Raw genomic sequence first — 10254 nt, 5'->3', positions numbered from 1 at the left:
AGATTTTTATACCATCAGTTTCTATTTAAATTATTTTAATAAGATCGGATTCATAAATCCTTTTCTATCTTGATTGATGCTTTCCTAGTGGATTCAGCATGCGGCTAGGGGAAATGGCTCGGAAAAGGTTTTTATTGTTGCTAAATAGCTTTTATTGTAGCTTTCAAATGCTTCTCAATGCGTTCGTCATACAAACTTTTGCAGTAAATAAATCTTGAAGAGCTTCGAGAATACACCCTTCAGAACCTTCTCCAGGATGGGCCAACTAGACATATTTTAGTCTTAATGAGGTTTTGGTGGATGAATTAATGACAAAATAGCCTTGACCAGGGTTTTTTTAATGTTGTTTTATAGTTGCTTTGTAGTATTTCATAAAACTTAAAATGTTACTTGGGAAGGAAACTTCCGTAAAATTTCGAGCACTTCAGGCAAGCTTTGATAATTTTAAGGTGGTTTCATAAGCTTCATGTAATCTGCAGGAGCTTTAAAAAGCTATTGGAATTTCAAAGATATCCAGAGAGCTTCAAGAAGTCAAGAAAACTTAAGAAACAAAAGAAATTCAGAAAACACGAGGAAAATTGCGAAAACTTTAGAGAGGTTCCAACGAAGATAGGTCTACAGCAACCCTGATAGCTTAAAGATCTTAAGGCTGTCACAATAGCTTCAGGGACGTTCAGACTTTCGGGCAAGCTTAAAAACCTTGAACGTTAGATTCGATGAATTTAGGACCGCACCATGAACGTCAGCAAAATTTTGAGAAATTTTAAGAAGTTCATGGAATTTCAGGTAAGTCCTACAAACTCTAGACATGTTTTGTGAATTTCAAAGAAGATCAGAGAGGTTTAAAGATTTTTAGGACAGTTCTATTTATTACAGGGCAGTACTAGGATCTTCAGGATATTTCCAAGAGCTTCATGGTGGCTTCGAGATCCTCTGAGGAGTTCAAATAATTTCAAATAAATTACAGGAACTTTACAAAAGTTTCAAGAAAATCAGGGAATTTCCGAAAACTTCAGCAAAATTTTCGACATTTTCAAAGTTAGTTTAAGAGAATTCTAGAGTAGTTTAAAGATTTTTAAGCAGTTTCATTATTTTCAACGATGTTCCAAGTTTTTAGAAGAAGATCAGAGATCTTCAGAGCATTTCTATTAATTAATTGCAGGAACTTTCAAGTAGTTCTCAAGAATTATGGAATATTTCGAGAATTTCAGGGTTGGTCTGAAAATTCCAAAAATTTGTGGGATCTTCAAGAAAGTTTCAAGAATATAAGGAAGATCCGAGAACTACTTGAATATATAGGAAACGTAAGAGAAAATTCGACATCTTTTTTGAAAATTTAGGTAATTTCAGTGAAATTTTAATATTTAATTGGAAGTTCCAAGAGCTTGAAAGATGCATCGAAAACATCAGAAAAATTGTGGGAGTTTTCAGATAGATCAAACAACATCACGATAGTTTAATAATCTGCAGGACAACTTTTCAAAATCTCTGTGAAATTCCGTTCTAGAGAACATTATTCAAGTTCAGAGATCATAGGACAGTTCCAATAACTTGAGGGTAGCTTCAAAAACTTCGAGAAGACTAGACTTTCGGGAAAGTTTACAGATCTCGCGGAATTCGTCATTTTGTTTCAGCTTTGAGTCATCAAGACAATGTTTATCAGTTTTATCGTCGTCAACGTTTCAATCCAGGGGTTGGGATTTTCATCAGAGCTAGCTTTAGTTAGTTAGTGCGAGAAATCAATGTATTACTATTTAATAAAAATATAAGATTTTCAGGGATCACCCTAAGTAACTTATTAGAAATCCAGCACAAACATTAAAGATAGGATTTTTTTTCTTCAGCAAAACTAAAAGTAACAGTTTCAGTCCAAACATTTTTGTCTTCATAAATACGTTTTTTAGTGGTCCAGGAATGTAGTCTAGCGGAATAAAAAAAGAAAATGATTTCTCCAGAACGAACCTTTTTAATGCCGTGTCTTGTGCAATGTTTTTTTGGAATGAAGGTTGCCATATTTTGATACAAAAAATAAATGTACTAAACTTGTACTAAACTGCTTTTCAAAATCTAACTGTTTAATGATTCAATTTGAAGAGTTGGTGTCTTCCACAATGTTTCATTATTAATTAATATGAAACTCTTAACAAGACTTCAAAATAGCAGCGGCCTTGGTTTTCAAGATATTGATTTTATTTAATAGGTGAAACAATGGGTATTAAACTATTATTATTTACACTTAAATATGTTTTTTATCATGAAAAGTAGTAGTTTTTTTAAAGGTTATTCAATAAAACTTGAAACTTTTTCACCCTATTTTGACGCTTAGTTTTAAAGATATTGAACCAAAACTAAATTCGACATATAGTTCAAAAATCATATCTTCATAATGGCACATAATCGCATTTTAGAATTTCCAGAATTAACATTTTATATTGGATGTATGCTGAATAAATTTTAGGTCGGAACTCCTCTGAACTTTTGATTCAAGAACCGCAAGTTCTTTATAAAACTGATGTAATTTTAGTATAAGTCAACTCTGCTTTACTCGAACTCTCTCTTAATTGATATCCTCCCTGACTCGATGGAAATCCAGGCTACTTTGACCACGCTTCTCATACACATTTCTAAACTTTACCGCCAAAACTCAATGTTCCTCCTAGCTCGATGATCCCTTCAATATCAAACTCTCCTACTGTATCCTTAGCGTACCCAAGCTTTTTCGACTAAAAAATAATATTATTACGTAATTTTTTAACTTATTTTGAATAAACAGCTTTCACTAGATCACAAATTATAGTTTTTGATTTTGCGAAAGTTGGCCATTATTCCGGTCTTATTAGGAAATAATTTGGGAATTCCTCAGGGTCAGAACGGTTTCTTAAACAAAAATCGATCAATAAATGACGAAATGGAAGAAATCTCTAGTTTTCTAAGTGCAAAATCTGGGTATGTAAAGGTTAACATCGACGATGTTTTAAACGTTTAAGCATTGTCATACAATGACCTACTGCGTTCCTTTCAGCGGTCTTGACAAGTACATTAAAAAATTATATCATTTCTGAAAAGAACTTATATTTCATAAAATTGTTCAAGGATCAAAAGATCCAAGGAGTTCCGACCTAAAATTTATTTAGCATACACCCAATATAACATGCTGTTAGACCAGAAAATTCTAGGGTGCAATTTAGTGCATTTACGTAGATATTACTCTTTCAGCGATTAATTTCCAATTTACGGATTAATTCCAAGAAGCAGTTCCACAGCAGCTGTCGAAAAAACAAGGTTTTAATGAATATCCAGCAAAAATAATTCAAATTTGTCGATGCACACTATGTTTTGTTTTCAGTATTCAGCTCATTTTTATACTTGCGGTATAATTTTGACAGCTGCTGTAAAATTCTACGGTAGCCACCAAAAGGACATTTTTTCTTAAGATCCGTAATATGATTATTGAATGATAGGTCACATTTGATGGTTTTGCTCCACTATCCTTAAAACTAAGCAAAATATGGTGGTATCATCAAGTTTCGATGAATCACGTTTTCAAAAAAAAAAAAATAAAAACTACTACTTTTATGATAAAACAAAATTAATATTTAAAAGCAAAAGCAGATTTGTAAAATCAGATTCAAAAAAACAATTCCTTGAAGACAAAGGCTGCTGCCACTATGACGTCTTGGTAAGAGTTTCATATTTTTCAATAATCAACAACTTTGTGAAAGACACCAACTCTTCAAAATGAATAATTAAAAAAAATATTTGAATAGCAGTTTAGTACAAGTTTAGTACATTTATTTTTTGTAAAAAAAAAATGGCACCATCCATTAAAAAATAAGAAAAAACCAAATCAACAAAATGTCTGCTTTTGGAGCTATTAATGTTGTTCCGCTAGATTGCATTCCTGGACCACTGCGGCATGTACAATGCGTCTAAGACATTTCACACCTCACCCTTTTCTAATTTAGAAAAATAAAAAAAAGCTTCGAAATAATGCTTCTCGCTAACTATATTTATTCAAACAACTGGAACCGCCCGAACCGTTGTCAAGCATTTCGTGAACTTGTTCAAAATGTTCTGGGCATTCGTCACAATATCTTCGCCGACTCCGGTAAGACAGTCGACGATCCGCCCGGTTACAATATGCTCATCGTTGCTAACTCCGCCGGCGACAACCGAGATCTTGTTCTGCACCCTCTGCGAATGATCTGGCAGTGCTGCAAAGAACTGAATAAGAAGAAAATAGAAAATTCTTCATCAACTAAACTGACTCGCTCGAGAAGTAGCTCATCTACTTACATAACTGGTGCACGGTCCGGTGTCCCGTTGACATATTCTGGACAACTGGACAGCAATCGAAGCGGCTGCACTCTTTACGCCCTCCATCTGTACCTGAACGAATTGGGTCGTCGTACGGAAGCTGTTCGTTTCGGATTGCATGCAGCTGACCAGCCGGCCCATGGACACCGGGCTCTGCTGCAGTTGCTGTACGGCTTTCTGCGTGCAGGACGCAGTATTGGCGCTTGAGTTCGTTACGGACTGGGCGGTTACATTATTAACGATGTTGACAAGCGTTCCCGTTACCATTGCGGTTTGCTCTTCGAGCGCTTTAGAGACCTGCTCCATGCTGTAGTTGGTGCTGAGATCGACAAACTGTGTGAAACTCGCGTTGGCAGTTGCCATGTCCGCTAGGAATTGCGTTAAATTGCGGATGTCTCCACCGTAGGATTCGGCGCGGACAACAATCGATGCGTACGTTTGATTAATAGCCTTGAAGGTAGTGGCTTGTTGCTGACTGATTCGTAGGTAGACATCCAGTACGGTGCGATTGAAGTTGACTGCCGCACTCGCAATATTCCGAATAGCAGTGCTGATGGTTTCGTTGAGTTGCGTCTGATAGTTTATGGCCTGACTTCGCTCGGTTGCGATAATGTTGATAGTAGATGCAACGCTGGTGAGGTGATTTCTTATGGCTTTCAGAGGAGTTGTCAGGTTGGCCACTACGGTTTTGTTGAAGTAGACTGTTATGTTGGTAATTGTGGGCGGATACTCGGCACTAGCCGCAATTTCTACTTGCGATTTCACAATGTCCAGTCCACTCGAAAGATTTTTCAACACTTTGTTGAGCGCAGTCAAATTTCTGTTCATTTGATTATATAAGTAGGACTTGGTAGTCATCTGGAGATTCTTTGCAGTTGATGATGCGGCACTGATTGAAGTTGATGTATTCGTAATCAACGTGGAAATGTTGTTGAAGAGTTCTTGACTGTTCACATCCCTGCTGCTGGCACCTGCCAAAATGCTTCCCAGCAACCTGTTCATCGGATTGGTCACATTGTTCGCAATAGTTATAAGTGTCTCAATGGTTCCACTGGTGTCAGCTCCCGTTTCCACTTTAATCGAAGCATTTGCCTTAACCACTGAACTTATTCCACTCCCGATAGCACTGGCAATGCTTGCCGTAACGGTCGGTGCCGATACATCCAGTCCAAATCCACATCGAACTCCACTGATGACACTCAGCACCAACACCGCAACTGGCACTAACCGACTCATTTCTATCTGCCAGATTGACCTTCGAAACCGAACTTGATCGAACTGCGAATCGACTGAAGCCAATTGCCACCGGAGCATGAGGCTTTATACCTTCATCCTCGATCGGGAATACAAAATAGCAACTATCCCAAAAATCTGAAAAAAGTTCAAATCATCCCGGTCTGGCTGAATAAAAAAAAAATCATTAATCATGATGGTTCAAATATTGCCAGAAAGACGAGAGGAAGAAAGCATCCACTTTCATCGTGACTGCCAATAGGAAAGAATCGATGACGAAGCTAAATTGCAAATAGGCAATATCATTTTGAACAAAATGTTTGGTTTGAAATGATGAAATTTTCCACAGAATTATAGATTCACCTATTCATAACATTAAATGTAGATAGCTTTAAAAAATTGCAATCTTCTTACTACAACAACTTTCTCATGATGTGACCATTTTCCTTGCTTCGTTTTATCATTCCATTCCTCTCATTCTTCTTCCAGATTTATCAAGATTCCAATCTTCACAGTCACCGCCTAACGGACAATCTCGAAAGGTTCTGCCGAAGAACCGATTGAACAGGTCACCCACTTCCCCGTGGTGGAAGCAATTGGGAAACCAGTTCTATCAGAAAACCGATCACGAAATTTCGGAACCCAACACGCACAGCACAAAAAGGCTTCGCATAATCATTCCAAAAACGCACAACAGTGGAAAAAAAAAGTAGATCTTTAGTAAGACATGGAAGTGGCTGCAGCAGCATCTTCGGCGGCATCGTCCAGCGCAGCCGGTTCGGCACTGCGCGGCCCCTTTCAAAGGGAGGTACGTGAGTGGCAACATGTCGATCCAAATACGGGAGCCCTGCTGACAGGCCGGCTCGAGGCGGATCGCTGGGTCAACGGACCCTTGAACAGCTACGGGAAGGTAGGTTTTGTTTTTGCTTTCCTAAGTTTACCTCTCCTTAATCGAGATGATGCTGATGGGAGGAAAGTGCCCCAGCAGAATGTACCTCATAGTTGGAAGCTTGAATATAACTGTTTTTAGCTGTTTCAGTTTGGTTTAGGTCAATGAATTCCTTCCGTTGTCCGCGCATCTTGGTTTTGAAAAAAATGAGTGTGGTGAATTAAGGATTTATAATTTACAGACCAAAAATATCTAAGTACCAATGGCACCATACCGTAAAGATTTGCCGATAGCTTGAACTTAAAACGTAGGATATAATGGTAATAGGATGTAATCATATCTCAAATGATAAAAGTATTTTTTTTTTTCTGGAAAAACACATTCCAGTCGGGATTTCCTTTCTAGAAAATATTGAAACCCGTTAGCTCAAAACCATTGAGCATGATTTGGGAAATTTCGTAAGCCTGCAAATTTTCCGGGAAGCTCGAGATCTGTAGATATTTCTTGAGTCTGATGTAGAAAACATTTACTGCTCTAGATCTGTGTTTGGGATCTAAAAACAGCGCTTTGGATTCATGAGATAACTCGACTTATCTGAAAATGATCGGGTTCTAATAGCATATAATACAAATATGTGAAGTCTGGAAAAAGTTATTTTTTAATTCGAAGTTGTAAAACGTTCAGTTGCATGAAGGCACACCTTTCTTCGATTTGTGATTTATGCGATGCTTACACGCAAACCAAAAATGTTTTACAACACGCAAACCAAAAATCTATTACAATGAATATTAGTTCCGCTTCCTATCAACCTCTGTTCATGAACATCGCAACAAATGTTAGAAATTGACCATGCAGGTGATGTAATGGTTTTTTGTCATTTTTGTTTATTTCGGAATTAGTTTTTTTTTTATTTATTTCGGAATTATCTTGGAACTATCTGCAGGATTCACTAGAAATTATTCGCATAATAATCATGGAATCATCCCCAGAAATCTTTTCTTTTGGAACAGTCCTCAGAATTCAATACCCTTGAGGTTCTTCTCGGAAGTAAAGTTTAAGTTGCCCGTTCACCAGAACTGTGCAATTTTTACATCAGGAATTTTCAATTCAGCTTGCCCCTCCATGCAGCACATTGTTGCAAATCTTACACCAGAAATTTTCAATACAAACTTGCCCCCAGGTAATTTTAGACCAGAAAATTTAAATTGACCAGAAGGGTGTACGTTTTCCACCGTTAATAAAAATTGCTTATCCAATCTTCTGATTCGTGCAGATTTCCATTTTCCATTTTCTACCAGACATTTTCAATATAGCTGGCTTCTCCCATCATCTGAATGTTGCATGTTTTCCACCAAATAAAGCTTGCCCCTATTTTCGGATTTTTCATCATAAATTTTCGGATTTGCATCCGAATGGTGCAAATTTTACACCAGAAATTTTTATTAAAATTGTTTCTGTATTCAGCAGAGGGATGCAATTTTAAGACCAAATTTTTTCCGAAAAGCTTGCCCATCCGTTCACCAGAACGGTGCAGATTTTCCACCAGGAATTTTCAATAAAGCTTCATTTTAAATAAAGCTTGTACCTTCATTTACCATATCAGTGCAGGTTTTCCACCATAAATTTTCAATGAAGCTTGCATTCATCAGAACGATGCAAATTACGTACCAGAAAAATGAATAAACCTTGCTCTTACATTCACCACAGTGTTGCGAACTTTCCACCAGAAATTTTTAGTGCACCTCCAAATTTTTAGCGTGATTCAATTTTTTCCACTAGAGTTATTCATTTTGATTAGTCGCTCCATGCACCACCACCTTGATGATATTTTTACACCAGAAATATTCATTTAAAAGCTTTTTCTTCGATTTACCACCACGAAGGTAAAGTTTTTCAACCTTAAATTTATCATCTTCTTTTAACCCTCCATGAAACACCTTGGAAAAAAAAATACACCAAGTTGTGGTGTAATTTTTTGACCAAAAAATTTCATTGAAGTTTGTCCCTGCATGCACCTTGTGGTACAAAATATTTTACCTTCAATTCAAGTTATCAAGAAATCAAGTAATTTTATATTCTAATTTTGAAAATTTTAATATAAAAATCTTTTTTATAAAATAGCTGGAAATTGCCCCACCTTGCCCAACCCTATGCACGCCAGTGAACCAAACCTACTGGGGTGAGAAGTAATCACGCTTACTACTACACCACCGGCGCCACTAAAATTCCATATATATATTTAAAAATGAAGCTTATGTGCGATAATTTATTAGCTAGAGAAAGTTCTGAAGAGGATAGATTAATAGTTCTGCTAGAATACGGCACGGTGAAAATTGAACAGAACTTTCCCAAGCTAATAAATTATTGCACTAAAGCTTCATTTTTATATAAGTAAAGCATTTCCTCCCAACTCTGAAAATCGCAAACTTCACGTATGAAGTAACAACACACTTTGATTGTAAAAAAAGCTGCTGTTCTTAGCGAAAAAAGTAAGAAATATATGAGTGATCAAGTACACCCCACTGATCAGCTCCACTCCGTTTTACGGTATTTCAAACCCATCATAACACTGAAATAGTAAAAACCTCTCAGAACTTCCTTGACCTTATCAGTTCCCTCGACACTAATTAAAATGTATGTACTCGTTTGTAGCTCTTCTCCGAAGCTCTTTAAACCTCTCCTCTCTAACAGCTCAAAACGTTACAAATCCTCTCTTAAGCCGACGAAATTTCCTGAAGTTATCTGTAGTTCGTCAAATCTCTCAAAACTTTTTCGAGCTACCAGGGCTGGTACCCAAGCAACACAATTTGTCATAAACGGGTTTACATAACTTATTTATGACAATATCAGCGGTAAACATTTACGTCTAGTCACTTAAATACAACTTATTTATACCGAAAAAAGCGCAAGAGGTGGGATCTATATATAACATATGCTTGACTTGCGCAACTTATTTATGACTATAACGCAACCTACTGTATTGGACATGTTGTAAATTAATTTCATCATTCCTACGAATGGAATTTGTTTATCATCAATTTACAAAACTTATTCTCCTGAAGAATATTATCGTGTGAATAAAATGCCTAAACTGAGATTCCGTACTGCAAACATTTATGCGGTTACAAATTTATGGTAAATCTATACATTCTACTTCTAAAAAACTCATTGGCTCTTAGAAAAAGCTTAATATAATAAATTGAATTGCATAAAAAAATCTTGGATAAAATTCCTCAACTTTGCAAAAAACAAAAACAAATATAATATCAACTTTCTTTTCCAATTATCTTACTTATCTCTTTTACAAAACGTACATGTGATGTTGAAAGCACAAATTAAATGTTTTTTTTTTCATTCTATACATTGCTTCATTGGTCAGCCATATTGTAGTGCAGTTTGTAGAATGCATTAAGAAATTTCATAATTGTTATCAAAACATGTTTATAACACGACAAACAAGAGCATTACTTGTATCGTATATTGAAGTTATAATAAGGTATGGAAACTCTCAATAGCCTATTTATAACACTTTTATAACTGATTGTGTTTGATGAAAACTTGCTAGCCTTATATACAACATGTTTTCATATATCATTTTTGGAAACATGAGTACAACTGAAATATAACTTATTAATAACATGTTATAAATAAGTTATATCTCAGATGTATTCATGTTTCTAATAATGACATATGAAAACATGTTGTATATAAGGCTAGCCAGTTTTCACCAAATACAATCAGTTATAAATGTGTTATAAACTGGTAATTGAGACATGTAATATCAAATTATAACTTCAAGATAACAAGTGCTTGTC

At 36.0% G+C, this 10254-nt stretch overlaps 2 protein-coding genes across 5 annotated transcripts in view; one reads left to right on the top strand and one right to left on the bottom strand.

Annotated features, from left to right (window-relative positions):
- LOC135703520 (mucin-2) overlaps nt 1-10254 on the top strand; it is a 315489-nt gene that overhangs the window by 217639 nt on the left and 87596 nt on the right. For all 4 annotated transcript variants that reach the window (XM_065224751.1, XM_065224752.1, XM_065224753.1 and 1 more), the window contains one exon: nt 6040-6460. In XM_065224751.1, coding sequence (XP_065080823.1) covers nt 6278-6460 — 183 coding nt within the window. In that variant the 5' untranslated portion in view covers nt 6040-6277. The remainder of the gene's footprint in view (nt 1-6039; nt 6461-10254) is intronic.
- Nucleotides 4015-5553, bottom strand: LOC135703543 (uncharacterized). Its single transcript, XM_065224786.1, has 2 exons — nt 4297-5553; nt 4015-4224 (listed from the first exon to the last, which is right to left on the bottom strand). The coding sequence occupies exons 1-2, from the start codon at nt 5551-5553 to the stop codon at nt 4015-4017; spliced, it is 1467 nt and encodes a 488-aa protein (XP_065080858.1).

This window comes from Ochlerotatus camptorhynchus, unplaced genomic scaffold (genome assembly GCF_037179485.1).
Source record: "Ochlerotatus camptorhynchus isolate MF236.1 unplaced genomic scaffold, CSIRO-AGI_Acam_v1.1 ptg000215l, whole genome shotgun sequence".
NCBI classification, from domain to species: Eukaryota; Metazoa; Arthropoda; class Insecta; order Diptera; family Culicidae; genus Ochlerotatus; species Ochlerotatus camptorhynchus.
The sequence above is the reverse complement of the archived record's forward strand: the minus strand, read 5'-3'. Positions and strand labels throughout refer to the sequence as shown.